Here is a 21,908-nt window from a genome sequence, read left to right on the forward strand (position 1 = left end):
AACCTCTCTATGTACCTCCTAGAAGGGAACCTAGCACTTGACCACAGAACTCTTCGTTCATGGAGCATTTTATGGACACCAGTACAGCGTGAAACACATTTTAGGAAATTACGGCTTTGGATATGCTATGGAAACTTAGACTTGATTTTTGAAATAACTTCCTGATTGATTATCAGGATCCTGGAGCTCGTGGCCAAGGGCCACTGTGAAGTTTCCTTCCTCGGGGGGCTGGTGGACTCCTCGTCTCTCCCTCTCCCCTCTGATCGCTCCCTTTAATCTTAGTATTAGGCAGCCACCTGCCTGGGGGTACTGAGGCATAGGCTGGTGACACGGAATCTGGGAGTCCAGATCCTTCCCATCCCCAGATTCTATTTTTATGAAGCCCAGTCACAGTAGTGTTCCATGGAAGGTACAACCTAGCCAGGACAGGAGGTAACTGAGGGTTCTGGCCAAGAGGAGAGAGAGGGGGCTAGAGATGGGAAAACTTGATGCAATTATTTTTGGCAGGAGTTGGAATCAAAGCAGCAGGAGAGAGTAAGTTTTAAGACTCTCTGGCAAAGTAACTTCCTAATCTGTCACTGGGTATGTGTAAAAAAGTGATTAGTGGGTCTCTATATTTATCATGATTACTCACAAATATGTAATTTACATAATATATACAGCACATTAAATACTATGTCACCTTATATAATGTGCATATGTATAATGTATATGCATGTTATGTAACGCCAGTCTGGAGGCTCTTCCAGATTCTGCCAAGTATTCCCTAATTTATTTGGCAATTTTAACATATCTTTTCCATCTGTGGAAAGAACTCTCTTGAGAGGAGCTGGTCTCTGACCTGAAATATAATCATCCTACTAAGTCTATCTCCATTCTCAACTTGCTGGAGGAAACCCACGAAGACCAAGTCATAGTGAGATGCAGCTCCTAGCCATTAGTCCAGGGACAACATACTCTATCGAAGATTTCCTGTTTCTGTTTCATTCTTTTTATTGCCAGTGGGGCAGACGTGTGGGGGCAGGTGAAAACATGTCTGTGACATGGTCAGAATCAGAACAGGACGAGGAATAAGGGAGGATTCTCCCCTGACTGCCTAACTTTGAGACGGCACTAGGTCTTATTAAGCCTCGTTTTCCCTCATTATTTAGATGAGGTCAATAACCACCTTTTCTGTCAACCTCAGGGGCTGCTGGGAGGACCACTGTGATGAGGTATTCTATGGGAACTGAAACCACAGTCACAGTAGTTAAGGGATGAGTTGCAAAGTCAGATTAAACAACACTAGACTTACTGAGGTTACAACACTGAAAGTGCAATTCCACCGATGTTTGCTGTACTCTGTGGCTCTACGGAGGACGTGGGACGTGTCTCTCAAGCAACACTGCAAGTCCTATGCACTAGAGTGGAGCAGGCAGGGGCCAGTCTCTGACATGTGATCTTCGAGCATCAGTTTCACCTGTTGACAGTGCTGTGTCTCAACAGCCTCAACGTTGGGACATTGGGGCTGGAACACACGCAAAAACTTCTGTAAATGTTTTAGAATCAGTGACCCTTGCACTGAACCTGCCTTCATTTCAGAATCAAGTGGCTTCCAAGATGGTACCTGTTGTTCATTCTGGGGCTTGTTGGTCCCATCACCAAGGAGCTCATCATTCAGGACATGCTTCAGGCCGCCTATTTTCCCTTTGCCCAGTGTTCTGCACTGTTAGGTAGAGCAGGATGATTCTAGATCTCTGTCCTAGACTGGTCCTAGTGGACTGCTTCCTTCAGAGTTAGAATCAATTTGTACATGCAATCTTAATTTTCCCTTTCTTGTCCGAAGTTCCTGACCCAGTGAAAGGAGACAGAGGGAGCTCAGTGGAGTGGTGTTGAGTGGGCCCAGCTTTCCTCTTGAGAAATCTCAGAGGGGATGGAGGCTGAAGGAAGCAAACGCGCCAACAAAGCTCTCCACAGACGTGCCCTCAGGGAAGGAGGTCATGCTGGCGCCAGATGAATGGAGCCCACCGAACTGAAATGTCATGCTGGCTGGCAGCACCCGGCAGGAGGTGCCTCTGCCCTCCTCGTGACTCTCCACTGAGGCCATCCCTGTCGCCAGGGGTGTTTCCAGATCAAGAGACTGATGACCATGATGAGGTGACATGTGGAGAGTTTAATTTGATGATCTTCTAGTGCCTTCAACCCCGGACCAAATTCTCATCAGTTCAGGCTAGAGAGAGTCTCTGGGAAGCATCGGGTGGCCCTCACTTTCTCGTGTGGGCTTGTTCCGGCCACACGTGGGTTGCACATTCATTCTTCCCTGGCAACCTGGATCCCAATGGAATCACTTCTCAGTGACCAGAAATGACTCTATTCCAAGATATGTGGGTGCTTTTCTCTATTAAATCTCTTCTCAGTGGCACCTATTCCCAAGCCACGTTAGCCAGGATACCACGGACAAGTTCAACTTTTCTGAGACTCAGTTTCCTTATCTGACAAATGGGAGAGTAAATCCTGCCTGGCATATCTTTCATGGTTGTTTTGAGGATCCAGAATAGAAATTCTCAGTCTATTTATGATAAGGAGCTACTTTAATTTCCCTTAAATCTCATGATCACCACAGGAAATTGACAATGAAATGGAAGAAGTGGGGGGGGGGGGAAGAACCTTCTTTTTGTTTCTCATTTTCTGTTCTTATACTTTTTTTTTTGCAATCAGGAAAAACCCACCAGTAAATAAATATCTATACATATAAATATATATACTATATATATGTACACACACATAGGACCATCAGAAGGGCCTTGAGGTCTTAATCTGGGAGCGGTAGGTACAAAGAGGCAGGAGGGAACCGCCTGATGGTCTGTCTCCTGGTCTCCTCGGCAAAAGGCCCTTCCCTCCCATCTTCTTTGCCTTCAGGAATAGTCTGCCTCCAGGGCTTGGAACTCAAACAGGAAACACGCGTTGGCTTGAAAAAGAAAGAAGCTGGGGGTGTTTTTTTTTTTTCTTCCCTTTTTACACAATATTATGACACCAATTTGAAAAATAAATTCCAGTTTCTCCGCTTTCCCTCCCAGGTGTTCACAGAACTAAGAAAATAAATACCACATCTAAGGTGCGCTGTGCAGGCAGCTCCAGGGCTCTGGAAGCCGGCTCTAAACAAACACACAGCCACCAGCAGGCTCCGGGAAAAGAAGCAGTGCCCACCGACCGTGCGCACGGCCGAGAAAGGAAACGCAGCTTTCCTCAGACTTTCTGCCTCCTCAGCAAGTTCCAGGAGAAGCTGACTGTCGCTCGAAGAACGAAGGACAACCGACCGACAGAGCAGTCGGTGTGCGCGGGCTGAGCCCTGCCAAGGGTTGTGCTCTGAGAGGCGGAGGCTGTCTTGTCTCCGCACAGAGGGACCTTTGTGCAAGCTCTCTGAATGCGAGCGCTTTCCCTTGGCCACATCCGATCTCACCAAAGGCAGGAAACCTGCAGCCTGCTCCTTGTGAGGAAACCTGTGGGCCTAGTGGAAAGAGAGGGGGATTTCTCCTGCGGTCTCAGGAAGTCCCTCTCAAGGCCTTCAGGGAACGTGGAGGGTGCTGCATGAGCCAACCACATCCGGTGGGCCCTAAGTCCTTTCAACACGTCCCGCCGGCACTGCCTTTGTTGGGGGGTGTCCACTGTTGTAAGAGAACGGATGTCAGGGTGAAGCTTTCTTCCTAGAGGGTGGCTTTACTTCCACTGGTTTGAGAGTGTGGCGGTGTGGTGTGATGTGTGTGTGTGTGTGTGTTTCAGTTTCTTGCTTTCTCTCTTGGCTGCACTGGCGTTGGGCACCTGGTCTAGTCTTTTGAACGGCTCTTCTTCCTCAGCGAAAAGAAGCTGCTCTTCTGGGGAGGCCCCATCATCATAGGTGCTTGGTTCTTGTGAGTGATTTTAATCTAAAAGCAAAGAAGCAGAGATGAATTAGTGGCCTGCCAACCCCAAGAGCCTATGAGAGAGTGAGCTGCAGAGGGAGGAAGGCAGGCCAGCTTCAGGCTGGAAGGAGCCCCACGCAGAAGGATGACTGTCCTTGAACAGCTTCAGAATTGGCAACTGGACCCTGACTGGGCCTGGGGTTTGGCACTGCTGGGAGTTGGGGGCGGAAACACTGGGGAGAGACAGGTGTGAGCTTCCTACGTGGTGATCAGCTCGCACCTGTCTCGTGTCCTCGCTATTCATAGACTCAGAATGTCACAGCCGGAGGAGACCTCAGGGACCATCTCATTCAACCCCTCTGCAGGACAGATGAAGGAATGGAGATCCCAAGGCTCTGCTGAGCCTCAGATTAGCTTAAGGTCGCACAGAGAGGGGCAGAACAGCCAAAGCCCCGTTCTTCAGATTCCCATCCACCCCTGCTCTTGGCCCTTCCTGCCTGGGCAGTGCAGGGATGTCAGCTAGTAACTCAAAACTGACTTGCAGACTTCAGTCTGACCTCTGACCCAAGCTCCACTCACGTGGAAAGTTTCCAAGTGAGTCTCTTAGGCATCTCTTTTTCAGTTTTCCAGGGGAGCCCCAACTTTCTTTTTAAAAGCTTTTATTTTTTGAATTTTATGTTCAATGAGTCCTTTTTCCTGCAAACTTTAAGTCTAAAGTGTAAAAGACACTGGTGAATTCTCATTTTTTTGCCTCTCTTCCCAGCTGTGTCCTCAGGGCATGGCTTCAAAATGCTTACTCCCTGTATGACCGACCTGGTGATACTGAATGGTTGATAATCTGCATTGTCAGTCCATCAACGTTTATCAAGTATGACACATGTTCAGAGTAGGAAGATGATGTGGGGACAAGAGGCACTTAAGATTCAAAGACCTGGGTTTGGGTCCTAGTACTCTCACTTCTTTGCTGTGAACCTTTGGACAAATCGTGTCACCTTCAAAACCAGTGCTTGCTGAACAGGGAAAGGAGAATAATCACAACTGTCCTATTTTTCTCACAAAGTTGTTATGAAGATCAAATGGTAAACTGTCAATGACAGCCCGGTGTAAACTGGAAAAGGGAACGTACCATTTAAATAACTGTCATCTTACATTGGAGGAGGAGAAAGATGTATTTCAAAAGAAACAGAATCTAGGAATCCATTCTCATGATCTTTACCATCTATTGAAATGACCACAGAGAACAACAGGAGAACTCTTGAAGAGACTCACCAACAAGTTTAAACTAATGGAGGATAAACCGAGTGGTGTCAAAAGGAAGTTAGGTAAGCAACGAGGAGAATTTTAAGATCTGAAAGGAAGGCAGACGCATAGACATAGAATACAAAGTTATGGTTGCCAGAGGGGAGAGGGGTGGGAAGGGACAGACTTGGGAGTTTGAAATTTGTAGATACTGACAGGCATATGTAGAACAGATTAAACAAGATTATACTGTATAGCACAGAGAAATAAATACAAGATCTTGTGGTAGCTCACAGCGAAAAAGAATGTGACAATGAATATATGTATATTCATGTATAACTGAAAAATTGTGCTGTAAACTGGAAATTGACACAAAATTGTAAACTGACTATAACTCAATAAAATAAAATTAAAAAAAAAAGATCTGAAAGGAAGGGAAGGAAATGTGTTGGTGAAAAGAGAAAGGGAAAGGCACTGGGTAGAGGGGCCACATATGAACTGGTTGAGTGCAGGGCAAAGGGTGAGAAATGGGGGTAATGGGGAACCATGATAACTTTTTCAGCTGGAGAATACTATGATGAGAAAAGAGTTTGAGGGGAATTATTCAACAGCTGTTGTCAAGATGAGCTGGAGATGGGGAGAGTCTGGCTAAGAGGGTTCAACTGCAAGCCAGGTTTAAATTTAAGCCCCTGGATACAGAAAGAAAAAGATGGGACCAAAAGACATTTTGGAAAATGAGCATAACCTGTGTGATGGAAGCTGAAGACGACGATTAGGTTGGTTTCCACCAGCCTGGAGACCTAGGAGACCTAGGACTAAGTCTCTGTTTGGTGGTAGTCACCAGTGGGGCACACCAAGAATACATCCAGCACTGTTTCGTGTTGTGCCTTATTCCGGGCATTGTGTTCATCCTAGAATTCAGGGAAGCGAGGCACAGACTAGGGGCTCTGACACACTTACCTGTGGTGTGCAGTTTAGCACCATTTGATGATAGTGATTTGTGGCACATTTCTTTGTGGTAAGTCTTCTCCCACTTCTGAGCACATGAACTCCGAGAGGAAGAAGAAATTCACCTTGGTATTCCCCAGGCCAGCGCAGTGCCCATACGCACTATGGAAGGGCCGACTGGTTAGCAGAGCCAAGAAGAAAGAGGGAACATCTTGGCAGCAGAGATGTTTAGGGCAGAGAGTGGCAGCTGGTGCACTGTTTATATTTCCCGCTGATGGAGCCCATTTTTTTAGATCGTAGAAGACCTTTGCTTCTCCTTTTTCTCCCTTTAGCTGACCAATTTATTTGCTTGTTAGCACCTCCAGGGAAAAGAGGAGGAAGTGAAACTCAAATCCCTTCCATTTGGGTTTTCAGCAGTTTTGACAAAGGTCTTGTTGGGGTAGGAGCTTGGAGGTACTGGGTAACATGCGATTTTGATGTAGTTGTGGATTCTAGTACTACAGAGAGCTGAGAGTTCACTGTACGTACATACACTAGGGGCAAGAAGTATGAGATCATGTCCTCATCTCAAGTCAAAGAAATGTCAGTCTCCTACACCCTCATCCCCGTATTAGGAGGGGCTAGTGAGCTAAACACTTGATATCCCATTTGAGGAGGTAGTTGGATGTGGTGAAACCTGCCTTTTCAGCCCCTGATGGAAAGAGAGCATCCCACATTTCTGTAGTCAGAACCCAAACTTCTCTGGTCATTGGGCAGGTCAGGCAATTAACTGAAGTCTGTTATGATTGTCTTAAAAAGCTTTCATAACATTTATAACATCTGACAAGCACTAGGGATGGCAACCCCATGCTCTTAGTTCTCTGCTCTATTACAGAGAAAATTGGTACAGTAGATGCTTGTGTGATAGCTCAAAATTCACAAACTACTGAGCATAAAATTTCCCCTTTAAAATGGAGCCATTTATAAAATTTCACTAGTGCTAGGGGTGGACTTTGTTTTGGGGGCCCTTTTGAACAAAATGACACATTTTTATTACTTCAACAGAGGCAAGAAGCTGAGGGACTCCTTCCTGAACATTGCCCTCTCAGGGCAAGTGATTTGGATCCCGCCCAGCAAAGTGGCCAATGGCCACAAGTGTGCACCCTTCCCAAATCACGTGGGACATGTCCGGGTCTGCCCTAATTTCAGCTGGAGATAAACAGGCACAAACCCGAAAGGTCGCACTAAGTCTCTATGGTATTTAAAGAGTTAAGGAAATATTTCTCCTTAAGGGGAGCCTAGGGGAGCAGGGAGGGGGCGTGGACGGTCTTTCAGGTCTGAGCTACTTTGGGTTCAGGTTCTCCAAGATCTCAGGATGCCCTGCTTTGGGGGAGTGTTTCCTGCTGTCAGAGGCTTTCAAATGTAGCTGGACAATCAGGTTTTGCTAGGAGTGGAAGAGAAGTCTGAAATTCATTGAGAAATCAGGACATTTGACTAGATTATTGGTTCTCCAAGTGTGTGGTCCCTAGTCCAGCAACATCAGCATCTCCTAGGAACTTGTCAGAAATGCAAATTTTCGGGCATCCAGACCTACTGAATTTGAAACCCAGCAATCTGTGTTTCAAAAGCCCTCCAGGTTACCTCGCTGCATACCCAAGTTAGGGAATCACTGGACTAGATAACCAGAATTCTTTCTGAGATCCTATAACTCTGGGAGAAGAAGATTTATAATTTTCAGGCTCAAATTATGCTACCTAACTGTGATGGTAAAGCATGAGAGGTCATCTTACAGTGCTGTTAAGCACAAGGCACGTTTTCTTTATAAAATATGTTTGTATGTGTAGACAAATATATACTCATTTTTGAGAGTTTCGAAAATACAGAAAAATTTTAGTATCACCTAAAGGTAACTGCTGTTAACTTTTTGGTATATATTTCTCAGCTTGTTGCTCTGCTTAGATGTTTTTAATAAAATTGCAATCAGCTTCTTAATCTGCTGTTTTCACTTAACATTACAAGCATTTCTGATGGCTTAAATATTTATTAAATATGATTTTCAGTGGCTGAAAATTACTCCATTTGATGAATCTCACATAGCTTATTTAACTCTTTCCCTAAATGTTTAGCTTCTAGGTAGTTTCCAATTTTTTGCTACTATTAATAATACAGAAAATGACATTCTAATACATCCATCTGTATTTCTGATAATGTTCTGATAATGTGTATTTTACTTAGAATAAATACCTAGCAGTATATGAGTAATTTTAAGGGTCAAAGTAAATTAACTGGAACAAAGTATATTAATATTTGCAAGGGTCTATTGATACATGGTTCCAAAGCTTCCCAGAATGGTTATATCAGTTTATACGCTGGCCTCGCTGTTTGAGTGTGCTGATCTCACCACAGCCTTGACAGCAATCAGTATTATTATCTTTAACAGAAAAACAAATTGTGCTAATTTGGTAAGTGAGAGATGGTGTGGCTTTCTCACCATTGGTCTGGTTTTCTTTTTTAAAATTAATTTTTATAGGGAGAAGTAATTAAGTTTATTGATTTGCTTATTTTTAATGGAGGTTCAAGGGATTGCACCCAGGACCTCATACATACTAAGCACGCTCTACCATTGAGCTATACCCTCCCCACCTTTCTCACTATTTTAATTTGAAACTTTTCTCCCCTTTTTAAGAACTGTGACATCAAATATTATTTCACAGGTTTATAAGCCCATGGCACTTCTTCTGAGAACTGTCTGTTCACCATTGCATTGTTAGTATTTTCTCCTGCTGGTTTCTAAGAGCTCTTTATACATTATGGGAATTACCCTGTTCTTTGAGATAGCTATTGCAAACACCTTGTCTATAGACTTGTCAATATCTATATTCTTTTTCTGAAAAAAAAAAAAAAAAAAAAAAAACTATTTTGATTCTTGACTTAGAATTTTAAATTTGTTAATAGTTAATATGTCACATTTTCCTTAGAAAGTCTTTGCTCACAGTGGAATAACAGTCACCTATTCTTCCCCACAGCTAGTATTATTTAATTCTTTAATGGAATTGGAGGTTTTTTGGTTTTGTTTTGAAGTATAGTTTGAGGTGAGAGGTTAGTATACAGTTGTCTCTTGGTATCCATGGGGAATTGGTTCTCAAACCCCTGTGATACCAAAATCCCTGGATGCCAGTTTTACACAAGTCCCTTATGTAAGATGGCATACTATCTGCATGTAATCTATGCACATCCCATATACTGTCAGTCATCTCTAGATTACTTACAATACCTAGTGTGATGTAAATAGTTGTAAATACAGTGTAAGTGATATGTAAATAGTTGCCAGCAGTCAGCAAATTCTAATTTTGCTTTTTCGAACTTTCTGGAATTTTTTTTCTGAATATTTTCAATTCAAGGTTGGTTGAATCCAAGGATGCAAAGCCCACGGATGTGGAGGGCCAACTATATAATGGTATTTCCCCAAACAGGCAGTTTCTTGGATACCAGACGTTAAACAGTCCATAACTTTCAAATTAGTTTATGATCTTTCCTTTTTTCCTTCATTAGCGTCTATGTATCCTAGGGCTTCTTAGGGCTCTCTTCTGTACTGCTGACTTATCTATCCAATATTGTGCCAATTATTGTGGCTTTATAACTATCTTAATATCTTGTGGGAAGTCCTTCTTCATAGCTCTTATAAAATGCCTTAGTTATTGCGTTGTTTTGTCAAGTTAAAAAAAAATCGATAGGGATTTTGTTTGGGATCCATATTTAGAAGCGTGGGATGTTTCTAAATTCAGATTTTTTCTCTTATATTCGTTAAGTCTTGAAGTCTTATCTATTTTTCACAATTCAGTTTGGTATTTTGTTTTTGTTTGTTACCGTTATGATAATTTTAACTTTTTTCTATCTATATTCTTCTGACTGGTTATTGCTAGTATACATGAATGCTATTAACTTTTATCTTTCTCTACTTCCACAGCTTCATTGAAATAATTTAACTGATGAGGTTTTCAGTTGATTTTATTAGCTTTCTATACACATAATCATATTATCTGGAAATAATGATGGCTTTCTTTTCCAAATAGTTATATTTCTTTTCTGCTTCATGTGTTTTGCACTGGCTAGAACTTCCAAACAACGTTAGCATACATGTCTCATCCATGATTTTAATGAGAATTCCGTTGGTGTTTTACTATTACATAAAATATTAGTTATTGGTTTGAGACAGATATTTTTATTATTTTGAGGAAGTGGATTTCTGGTCTGAGTATCCTAAGAGTTTTTATCTTTAAAAATCAGAAATGTTGTGAATGTATTTGAGTATTTTGGGGTCATCTATTCATATTATGTAATTTTTCTATCTAAATTTATGTAACAAGACTTCCTTGCATTCCTTTGATACGTTCTTCCTGAGGAGTGAATAAATCTTTTAATATGTTGTTCAATTCTAGCTACAAATACTTTAACTATAATGTTTGTATCAAGTTCAAATTTGAGACTGGTCTCCAGTATTCTATTTTTAAGCACAGTTTTTGTTAGGCATTTATATCTGTCTTAAGTTTATGAAATGGATTGGGTAGCTTTCTATCTTTGTTTATACTATGGAAAAGTTTACATAAATATTTATTTCCTAATAGTATGGAAGAACTCACCAGTAAGGCCATCTGTTTTAAGATAATTTTGGATCTAATTCGTTAAAAATATTTTCTATTTCATTAATGGTTACCTAGGATTTCCATAAGATGTTCAAGTTTATTAGAATCAAGATGATTATATATATGTAGTTATATAATGTCTAATAATTAAAACTATTACCATATTTATATTACATTTTTATATACTTTAAATATTTTAATGTCTCTGTCTCTGCTTTTCTTTTCCTCTTTTTGAAATCAGGTTTTCAAACATTTGACATGTTTAAAGACCTAGTTCTAGATCTTCTCTATACCTATGAGCTTCTTTTTCCTAATCCAAGTTTTATGTCATTTATTTATTTACTACTTGACCTCAAAGGCAGAAACAAATATTTTAAAGTCTTTCAATGCCTGTCTTTCCGTCAATTTCTTATCTATGTATTTTTTCTCAGAATATACATCTACACTGTTTTTCACAGTATATATTTTGATTCTGTTATTAGACACCTAAAATTTCATGACCGTTACATCTCAAAATTGAATGTATTTTTATTAAATAAAAAATGGCCTTCTTTATTCCACTTTATGGTTTTGGTATATTATTTGGTATATTATATTATTTGGAAGGTTAGTTTGTCCCAAATTATCATTTCTCACTTTTAATTTCTCTATGTTTGATAAAGAATAAATAAAAAGACATATATGTCCTTTTGTTTTAGATGTACCTCTTTTTAAGAACTATGTCATTGGATTTTAATTTTTAACCCAATATGAGTGTTCTGCTCGTTTAACAGGGGACTTTAACACGTTTATGTTTTTTGACATTATTGATATATTTAGTTTTAACCTCTTTTAATAAAAAAAATTTAAATTGTTTGCTTGTTATTTGCTTTCTGCCTTGTGCTACTTTGCTAGGGTTCATAAAATTTAAATTCTTCCAGATTTGAAAGGTGTGTTCCCTGTTTATTAGTTCCACTAGTAGTTAATCTAGTTATTAAATTTTTCTTCAGATTTGTATTTTGTAATTATCAAAGTGAAGAGAGACATGAAAATTTAACATATTTTTTACGATTCCTTCAACAATGTCCCCCACATGCTTTCAGCCTTGGTTAATATAACTGTAGTTTTGGGATCCAAGTTACAAATGTTTACATCATATATCTTCTCTTTCAAAGAATGGTTTTTGCCATTTGCGTTCAGTTGCATAACCTAATTTAGTGGGGTTTTTTTTTTTAATTCATTCTAACTTAACTGGTTTTAATTTTTACCAAAAGTTCTTTTGTGCTGTGACATCCCATTATTTAGCCTTTAATTCTGAATCACCTCATGGTTGGTGTGTGTTTTCAGGAAAGTGTTTCAAAAAGGGCACTTTTGTTTTAACTCTTGCAAGTTTAAGAATGACTTTGTGTTACCTTCTGCTGTGGACTGAATTGTGTCCCTCTCAAAATTCATATGTTGAAGCCCCAACCCCTCCATGTGACTGCATTTGGAGATGCGGCTTTCAAGGAAATAAATGAGGCTAAAAGAGGACATAAGGGTGGAGCCCTAATACAATAAGACTGGAGTCCATATAAGAAGAGGAAGACACATCAGGAGTGAAGGCGCACAGAGGAAGGCCATGTGAGGCCATGGTGAGAAGGCTGCCCTCTGCAGGTCAGGAGGAAAGGCCTCACAAGAAAGCAACCCTGCGGACACCTTCATCTTGGGCTTCCAGCCTCCAGAACTGTGAGAAAACACATTTCTGTTTTTTCAGACACTCAGTCTGTGGGATTTTGTTAGGGCAGTCTGAACAGACTAATATACTTCCGCATACAGATTTCCACAGACTGCACACCTTACAATCACTGGGTCACAGCTTTTTTCCATAATGACTTGTAATCTCCAAGGGGTGGCATGGAGAGAGAGTGGGGGTAGGAGGAGTATTTGGCTATTTCAAAACCAGTGCTTGGATTGAGAAGAACAGCAGTCCAGTTTCCAGGTACCACTGAGCTGGGTAGCAGGGGGCTTGCTTCCCTCCAGCCCCCCCCACCCCACCCCCCTTCTTTTCCTCCTTTTAGGAGACAGGAGGAGCTTGGCTAGATCTTTCTTAGTTCAGCTCCATCAAAATCATCAGTGGTAGAAACTCCCCCCCACCCTTCCTAATTCTAACAATGGGTCAGATATTGTTAGTTTTTGCTATAGTGTGTTTTCATCCTTTTCTCAGACTTTATAGAAACCAAAAGACTGAGGTAAGATTTTGTAGAAAAAGTTCTACTTCAGATAACTTTTACAGAAGACGCCGTTTCTTGAGACTGCGCCCCTAAGGACCAGTTTCACACTTTGTAGAAGTTACATGGAACAAAGAGTTACAGAAATGCCCCTCCGATTCAGGCCCAGCAGCAGTCTCACGAAAACCGTCTCTGATAGAAGAAGACAACTTGATGTTCTGAAGGGTTTGACATGGCAGGTTAGTAAGACATCTGAATACTCCACTAGCGTGAGGAATTCTCCCCCAGGAGCTCTGGCGGTCACAGCGATGAGGTGGAAGTTCTAGGGTGAGCGAGCAGATTTGGCTTCCACCTAAAGAAGCACCTTCTAAGAATCGCTTTTTCATCAGCAAAACAGCCTTCCTTTTGGGGTGGTAAGTTCCTTGCCACTGGAGTTATCCAAGCTGAGGCTCTCAAGGCTACTGCAGATGAAGCCTCTGAATTCACTGCCTAGAACTGTGAGCTCCTTGAAGATAGGCCTACGTCTCCTTCATTTTTGGAACTGGCACCTCGCAGTGCCTGGCACATGGCATGTACTCAGTGGCTTGGCAGGTAATGAATGGATTGATGGATGAATAAAGTGGGGCAGAAGCTGTACTAGATGATCTCACAAAGCCCCTGCCACTCTGAGACTCAGTGATTTCATACTAAGTCAGGGACCCAAAGGGGCCCAAAATAAAGCTGCTCACCCTCATCTCAGAGATCAGCAAAACTCACCGTGCATGGTGGCTGCATCCAGGGCTCTCCATCCACTTGCATTGGCAGCAGCTTGTTTGTCCTGGAGCCCCGGAAACAGAGAACAGAGTGAGCTTCCTGGAGTCAGAGGATGAGGGTGGTCCTCACCAGGGAAACAAAGTGGGAAGACCTGATCCGCCCACCTAAGAGTGGTTCTGAAGACTCTCCTGGTGGGCTTCTGAGCCCACCTCAGAGGTACCAACTGGGCAGGTCTGGACCAGGCCCAGGGGACTGTGTTTTAATAAGCACCATGGACAAATCTGTGGCTTCAGAACTCAGACTCTACTTTGAGAAACACTGCCCTGTGTGAGCAGTGAAGTCCACAGGAGTCTGGGCAACAGTGGCCAACCAGTATGGCAGCACCACAGCTGAGCAGACCCCCCCAGTCAAACACACCAGCCGGGGGGCCTGCCCACGGTGCCAGAAATTCCCCTGTGAAATGGGAAGGGTTATGAAATGGGGAAAGGCCTGGGTTCTATGTTGAGTGAGTGGTTGCATCATGTCAATGAGGTAACGTCTCCCACTTATACGAGGTACAGCTCAGGTCTGAGTGTGTCTTGCCTGGCCCCCGATCCTAAACCATCCCCTCTTTTATCTCCTGAACAAGAGTAGCCCATGCAGTTGCATGGACTGTGGACCTGGCTTAGCTGGGAAAGGGGGCCACTGGGAATATGATCCCCATGGGTCAGTGGAGGGGAGAGGAGAAAGCATTGGTTTCTTGCTTGGGACAGGGCTTCTTTGGCATATAGACAGAGAGACAAAGGAGAAACTCAGGCAGGTCCTTTCAGAGGCCTCTGGTCTGGGTGAGCAGGCAACAGCTGCCACCCACTGACCAGAAAGCTCTCACCTGGGTTTGGCATCTTCCCTGGTTTTGAAATTATAAAATGAGAGAGGCAAGCCATGTTTTGATGGAGATGATTCTCTGACTGACCCTGAGGATATTTAATAACGAAAACAATAAACCTACTAATAAAACAAATAATAAGAGGAGAGAGTAGCATTCTGGCTTGGGGGGCTGAGGAGGCTATCTGGGGAATGCCCAGGAGGACGGGGCCCCTGACTCATCCCCTCTGTTTCTGTCTGGAAATAGAAAATATCTTCTCTCTTATACATGTTTAAAAAAATTCTTCAGGGACCAAGATGCTATATTCTTTGGTCTACATATGTTATGGCCTGGATGCACTAACAGACTGGACCTACTCAGTGTGCAAGTCCTGGGGGAAGGACAGGGAAGGAACCACAGAGATTAATCTGGAAAACAACTGCCCCAGCACAACAACCACCCAGACAGAAAGAGGAGCAAAGATTTGGGGAACAATAGAAAAAACAGAGAAGGCACAGAATGGGGATGAAGAAAAGGGCTTAGTGAGATAGACCGGGAAACCAGCTCTGGAGACCTTTCTGGAAGATGCAGGGTGGCACTAAGAACAGAGTTTCCCTAAATGAGCTTTGAGGACACTTGTCCAAGAGGTTAAGGGTTACATGGGTTTTGTGTTTAAATAACTTTGGGCAACCTGCATGCTGTGGTCCCCTCTAGGAGATCCCCAAGACACATGGATAGATCTGATCTGTAGAAATTAAATGGGATATGGAAAGGAATAAAGACTTCTAAAATAATCAGGTGGAGAAAACTCTGTGACTAGTTGCACTTATTAAAATCAGAAGCCACCAAAATCAGAAGGTCCCCTCCAGTAGACCCCATCTCTTCCAGGAGCCTGCAGTGACTGACTTGGATGGTTCAGACGCTAAAGAATTGTTATCCACTTAAGTCAATTATGACATGTTGCTGACATTGATGGTTTAGCTCTACAAAGGTATTCAGGGTTTCTAATTCTAATAAAAGTATTTCTAAGACCACCACCCAGGAAAGAGCAGAGTACAGCAGAGAACCTGGTTTTTGCCAAAGTGTGCCCTGTGGCACACATTTAACATTTCAATTTGTAAAGATAAAGAAGGCAAGGAGTTGGATCTCTGGTTCCCTGGGCCTCATAACCTCTCAATCCTATTTAGAGAATTTCACCAATTCATTCTAAGAGAACAGCAAACTGGCTGCGGTGGATTTTCCAGTCGATGTCCTGGGTGGTTGCATTATAACTGGTTTGGGAAATGGTCTCCAAAGACATTCTTTAGAAATGTTATCAAACTTCTGTCCCCAACTCTCCCTGAATGGAAATCCAAAGATGGCTTCCTAGTTGTTATCTGTAAGAATATTAAGGGAGGTGGGGAGAGTGGGAGGCTGTAGGGTAAATGAGGAAGCGTACCTGATGGAGACAGAGGAGCACTGGGCCAGCCTCCTGCCAGCACTCTTCAGGCCAGTGTAGATCTGCCCCATTTCCATGGCTCCCTCTAGCCCCACCACTTCAAGAAGCTGGTCACTGAGGTCTGCAGAGTGAGACAAGTTAAAGCAGTGCACGTATCTCTCTGTTCCCCAGTCTGGTTCAGGCCAGAAGGTCTGGTCCCAAGGTGGCCAACCCAGATCTGTCCATAGCCGTTCATTTCCCACCAAACAGCATTTTCATCCTCATTCTGGAGAGGGAATTTCCCCAGGAGTCAATAAATGTACCTTTTCATGAACAGAAACCCAGTTCTAGTGAAAAAAGGTTTTGATTCAGAAGGTTACCGTGCATCCGATGAATAGGCAGATATATCCAGGAGCCTCTGCAAATGGAGAGTAACGTAAATGATGGACTGGCTATTTCTGAAATACTTTTCAACCCCCTCCCCCCAGTGCAGCTGAAGACACACTGGTTTGGGATCAGGATAGGAAGGAATGCTGATGAAGGTCATTATCCATAGCTGGATCAGGTTTCTCCTCTCTGAATGTCTGAATAACATCTTGGCCCTACTGGCGATGACTGATGGTTAATTAACTGCAAATCTGGCCTGCGGTGAGCCAGTGGTGAGCCAACCTCCTTGGACATCCTTGGGGAAGTCAGTGACCTCTTTCAGGACACCAGGTGCCTAATCGGAGCCAAAGAAAAGAATATTTCACCTACACCAGATGATTCTGGGTGCACAGTACAAAAAGAGGGACAGAAAATATGAGTCTTAGGCTCAGAGTCACCTAGGCTCGAGGGCCTCCCACAATGGCAGTTGCTTCTGATTCGACACCTAGAAGAGGTCCATTTTTCAGAGTTCCTGGGGCTTGGATTGGGCCGGTTCAATTTCTTGGGAAAGCAATGGCAGGATTAAGGTTTGATGTTGGGCCCAAAACTCATTTTCACAACACAACGTCTATTTATTTAAAACAGAAGCAAAGTAAAAAGGCAGATCCTTTAAAAGCTTCCATTCCTTTGCCTACTAAGGCGAGGGTAATTTTCTCATAGGTTGTGGCTAATCACTAACATCCTATTCGCACTTACAAACTAGAAAACTGTTCTGTGTGAACGCTTCTGTTTATTTAACAGATGGCTTCTGTCTTCTAAGGTGCCTCCTGGTATAGTGTGATAGCGTTTATTATGATTGGCAAGGAGGTATTTGGGTTTGTCTTTACTTTTTGGTTTAGAAGACTAACTATTGTTTAGAAAACATTCTCTTGACAGATATACTGCTAAAGAAGACAGTTAAACTATTGGGCTGACCACAGATGTGACCACAAATGTGTGGCCATCAGCTGCCAACAGATACACAAATTGCATTAGTCTCTCTGTGATAGGCACATAGGTTTTCCCCTCGACATCCATCAACACTCCCATTCTCCTTCTCTGGTACTCCTTTTTGCACATCTGTGAAAAGCTACTGTCTCCTGAAACCCTCCATCTCATTTGGACATGGAACAAGAAGCCATGAAAGGGCAATGTTTGCTTAGGAGAACACTCCAGACTCTTGTAAGGAGTTTGGATCCAATAAACAACAAATGTCTAAACCTCTAGTCACTTAATTAGTTCTCTTCTTACCAAAGCTGAATAACCATTGGATAGTTTTAGAGTCATTTTACAGTGCCTGTGAAATCACAGGTATGGATTGTGAATGAGAAAGGGGAGGGAGAGGGAAGGGGAAAGGAGGAGGGCGGGGGAGAGAGAGAAGAAGAAGGTGGAGGAGGAGGGGGCAGGAGGAGGAGGAAGAGGCAGGGGATATGTGTAGGATATGTTAGGGGTGAGGAGGGTGGGGGAGTTATACTGGGGTAGGAGAATGGAGGAGAAAAGAGAAACAGAACTCTTTAGAAGTTACCCTGTTGGCAGAGAGACAGATGTCTTGTAAAATGTTGCTCTCTGTACCAGGATTTGGTATCTGACAGTGCTGTGATAGTTCAGTGTTTCCCCTCCTTGAAACATTCCCTGGTAACAAAATGTTCTGAGAAGCAGGGGACTTAATAGACTCAAGTGTTTCAGCTTTTTACAATGTCTTGGTCTTTTAACAAATTTTCCTGTTGAATGGCTTTAACTCGAAAAGTTGTTATCACTTCCCACACATTACCTTGCAGCTATCACTTCCCACACATTACCTTGCTCCCTGGCTCCAGAAGAGGGAAGTAATGCAAGCTGATCTCATCAGCATGGCGGACTGGTGGGCAGATGGATGGGTGGGTGGGTGGGGGGGCAGGGGCTTACACAAATGTGGGACTTAGAAGGTAAGAGCAGGGGAAGGGGCTAGGGTCTTGTCATACTCTTTGCCATTCTGCCTTTGTATCTGTACTCTGCGTCTTCTCTGGCATGAAGAGGCTAGGATGACTCCTGTCTACTACTGAAGGGGACCTGACTGCTCTTCTGTTTCTCTACCATTGTCTAACTGATCTTTCTTTCAACTGCTGAAAATGCCCACCAGGAAGTTCTGAGGTAAAGAAATATATTTAACTTTGTTTCCCAAACTTATTGGACCATGAGACTCTTCTTTTGTGTGATACCTATAAACAGCTTTATAGTTATCCAGGGTAGTTTTCTTTGGAACACATTTTGGGAAATTCTGGCATCACTTGTTTCCTGGTACTTCCTCTAGCATACAGATACTTATGCAGAAACTAAATTTGGAGTTAAAATGAAACAGAACAGAGTATAAGTTAATGTCCAGGCACACAGAACATTTAATGTTCAGAACTTAGAATCCAGGATCAGGACATCTGATATACCAGGTGTCTGTGTCACTTTAGGCACCCATGATTCAGAGTGTGGTTTTGGCAATTCATACTATCTCCATATTGTCTTTAGACTCTTCACCTCATTCCATGCATCTCAGTAAAACAGGAATTAATTAACTCACTCATTCATTCAACAGTTACTGAGAAGCAACCAAGTGCCAGACCCTGTGTTAAGAACTAGAAATACAAAACGTTCTACTCTTGAAGGACTCTTAGCCAAGAGGGAGAAAAGTGTTAACTGCAGAAAATGTTGTAATTGAACTATAGGAACAGGAGGCCCGAGTAACTGATTCTGACTGGGCAAGGCATGGAAGAAAGATCTCACAGACGTTCAAGGAAGGTTTTGAAGGATGAATGCCTAGGTAATTTGTTGTGTTAAGAAGGAGAAAGAGGAAGGACATTCCAGGGACAGAGATGATCACATATAGGGCTGGGTAGTCACAGGATGCAGAAAAGTTTAATTTAGCAGTAAACTCACTTGGCAATTTTGCTGGAAAATATAAAAAAGATTTCTACCTAATGAGAATTACTGTCAGGAAAGTGTTTGTTTGTTTGTTTGTTTGTTTGTTTGTTTTAATAGAACTATAAAAAGATGGTCTCTGGGCTGGGCACCACCTTGTGACAACCACCTTTTAGCACTGCTCTTGGTAACAAAGCCTTGTGCAGAGCTCTGTGTGCAGCAAACACTTAGTGTACACTCTTCATGAAAGAAAGAAGAGGAAGATTGGGAAGACGGGAAGAGGAGAATCCGGAAGGAGAGGTAGAACAGCACGGGCGACAGTGTAATTCCAATCTGGCCTCTGGACTCAGCCTCCAGGGCAGGAGTTTATAAATGCAAGTCTGCTCATGTCACTACTCCCTACCAAAAACCCTTCAGTGGCACCAATCATAACCCCACGTGCTGGGAAGACAGGATGAAATGTATATTCTTTCCTACCTCTGATCAGAGTGGAAACTGGTAGAAAACTTCTTTTTGGTGGGGGGAGGTAATTAGGTCTGTTTGTTTGTTTGTTTATTTATTTATCTTTTAACATAGGTACTGGGGATTGAATCCAAAACCTCGTGCATGCTAAGCACACACTATACCCTTCCCCACTCTCAGAAAACTTTTTAGAAAAAAGTTTGGTAGTAAGAGCCTAAAACTTCCATACTGTTGATTCATTCATTTCTTTCTTGGCATTGATCACAAGAAACCATTGTTAGAATCTAAGTTCATACAAATATGACTATCGTAGATTCATTATAGTGAAATCTCCCCCTCCCCCATTTCTGCCTGTATGAGACTAGTAAAATAAATTACATGGTATCATATGATAGTATTGTACCCTGGTATTAAAATATTTACAAAATTTCAAAAACACGAATTATATATATGTTATAATGTTAAGCGTGCAGGCAGGATATGAACTCACTTCTGCAGCACACTCTCAACTCTGTAAGAATATGCATAGAAGAAAAGGGCAAATTCCTCTAAAATCTTAACAGTGGTAAGATCTGGGTAGTTAGATTACACGGGATTATAATTTTCTACTTTATGCTTTTCTAGGTGTTTTGCATTTTCTCTAAGTATGTATTACTGTTATCATTTTAAAAAGTCACTTCAAAAACCTATCAACTGCTCTTTATACCTGTAAAGATGCAAATTCCCTGACTTGATGCCCGAGGCCCGTCCCCATCTGGCAAGAAGCTACCTCTAAAATTTTATGTCCTGACACCACAGGGCTAAGTTCCTGCTCCAGACGTACACAACAGATAGCTCTCCAGGCAAACCCTACTGTCTCCCTCTTTTGTGGCTCCACCTACATTGTGCCCCTGCTTGAGATGCCCTCTTCCACTTTGACTTGCCCATCAAAACTCCACTCAAGTGTCACCAACTTCAAGAAGCCTCCCTGGACTTCCATGCCTGCAGTTTGATTTAGCTCCTCCTCCTGAAACGTTCCCAGGTGGATATAGATGGCCAAAGAAAGTACAAGGCGGTTGATGTATTACTGAGGGCAAGAGATGGCTGCAGTAATAACTGCACCATGAGCTCGAGGTTGAAGAGGGAAAGAGATGAGGGACTGGAAGGACGAAAAGGGAGAAGGCAAGAAGGAGACTCGATGAGTTCCAGGAGCAGGTGTGCTGAGACAGTGGGAGAAGGAGGGTTGGAAAAGTGCTCTGAGTGGCGCGAGGAAATAAGCTCCTTCTGTGGCCCCAGCAGTGGGCGGCTGAGGGAGAGGGTGGTGATAGGGATGAGAGCTGAGGAGAAGCAGGCTAGGTCAGCTTTTCTGCGTGTTAGAATTACCTGGGTGGGGAGTTTTTAAAAATAGCGATGCCCAGCTTGCCCCTACATGGGCAAATCAGAATGTGTGGACCTGGGAGTAAGAAATCAGTATTTGCTTTTAAAGATCCCCAGGCCATTCCAAAATGCGAACAGTTTGGGAACTACTGGGCTCAGTTATCAGATGATCCCCAGAGGCCAGAGACTCTCAGAGTGTGGTCCGGAAGCAGCAGCAGCGTCGCCTGGAAACTTGTCAGAAACGCACATCGTCAGGCCTCACCCAGACCTGCTAAATCAGAAACAGGGTGCTGGGCCCAGCGATCTGTGTTCTAACAAGCCCTCTGGAAGATTCTGAGGTACACTCAAGTCAGAGAACGTGAGCCTTAGACAATAAAACCGCCCCAAAGCACAGGCCAGAGTTGGAGTGAAGAATATAAACATGTTACTTCTTCACTTGAAAAGCAGGCGTTAGGACTAATCACAATGACCTCAGAATGTGGTTATGAGATGAAATGGCAGACGTGTGTGTGACGGTGCCTAGCACAGAGCGGGCTCTGAAACTCTGTTAGTTTCGCTTTCCTTTTCTGCCACATTCACCCCGACAACTCCCAACAGTCTACCTACTGTCTTACAGCTGTGTACAGGAGTCCCCAGACCATAGTATTCAGGCTAAAGCATTAGGAGTGTTTCATGTTTCTGTACAGCACAGGGAAATATACTCAATACCTTGTAGTAGCTCACAGTGAAAAAAATAAGAAAACTAATATATACATATTCATGTATGACTGAGGGACTGTGCTGTACAACAGAAATTGACACAACATTGTAAACTGACTATAACTCAATAAAAAAATTTAAAAAAAAAGTTTCATGTTTCAGTGTCCCTCATGGGTTCACACCATGGCTGTAAATCCAGGTGAGCGTTAG

The 21,908-nt window shown here is 42.8% G+C and overlaps 1 protein-coding gene across 10 annotated transcripts in view; it reads right to left on the reverse strand.

Moving 5' to 3' along the window:
- Window positions 1–968: 968 nt before the first annotated feature.
- DGKG (diacylglycerol kinase gamma) overlaps window positions 969–21,908 on the reverse strand; it is a 191,323-nt gene continuing 170,383 nt past the window's right edge. For 4 of the 10 annotated variants that reach the window (XM_064493584.1, XM_064493580.1, XM_064493577.1 and 1 more), the window contains 4 exons: window positions 15,909–16,029; window positions 13,630–13,690; window positions 6,078–6,227; window positions 969–3,902 (listed from right to left, as the gene is read on the reverse strand). In XM_064493584.1, coding sequence (XP_064349654.1) covers window positions 3,804–3,902; window positions 6,078–6,227; window positions 13,630–13,690; window positions 15,909–16,029 — 431 coding nt within the window. In that variant the 3' untranslated portion in view covers window positions 969–3,803. The other 6 variants (XM_010976154.3, XM_031452771.2, XM_010976153.3 and 3 more) reach the window with 4 other exon arrangements.

This window comes from Camelus dromedarius, chromosome 2, assembly GCF_036321535.1.
Source record: "Camelus dromedarius isolate mCamDro1 chromosome 2, mCamDro1.pat, whole genome shotgun sequence".
Taxonomy (NCBI): Eukaryota; Metazoa; Chordata; class Mammalia; order Artiodactyla; family Camelidae; genus Camelus; species Camelus dromedarius.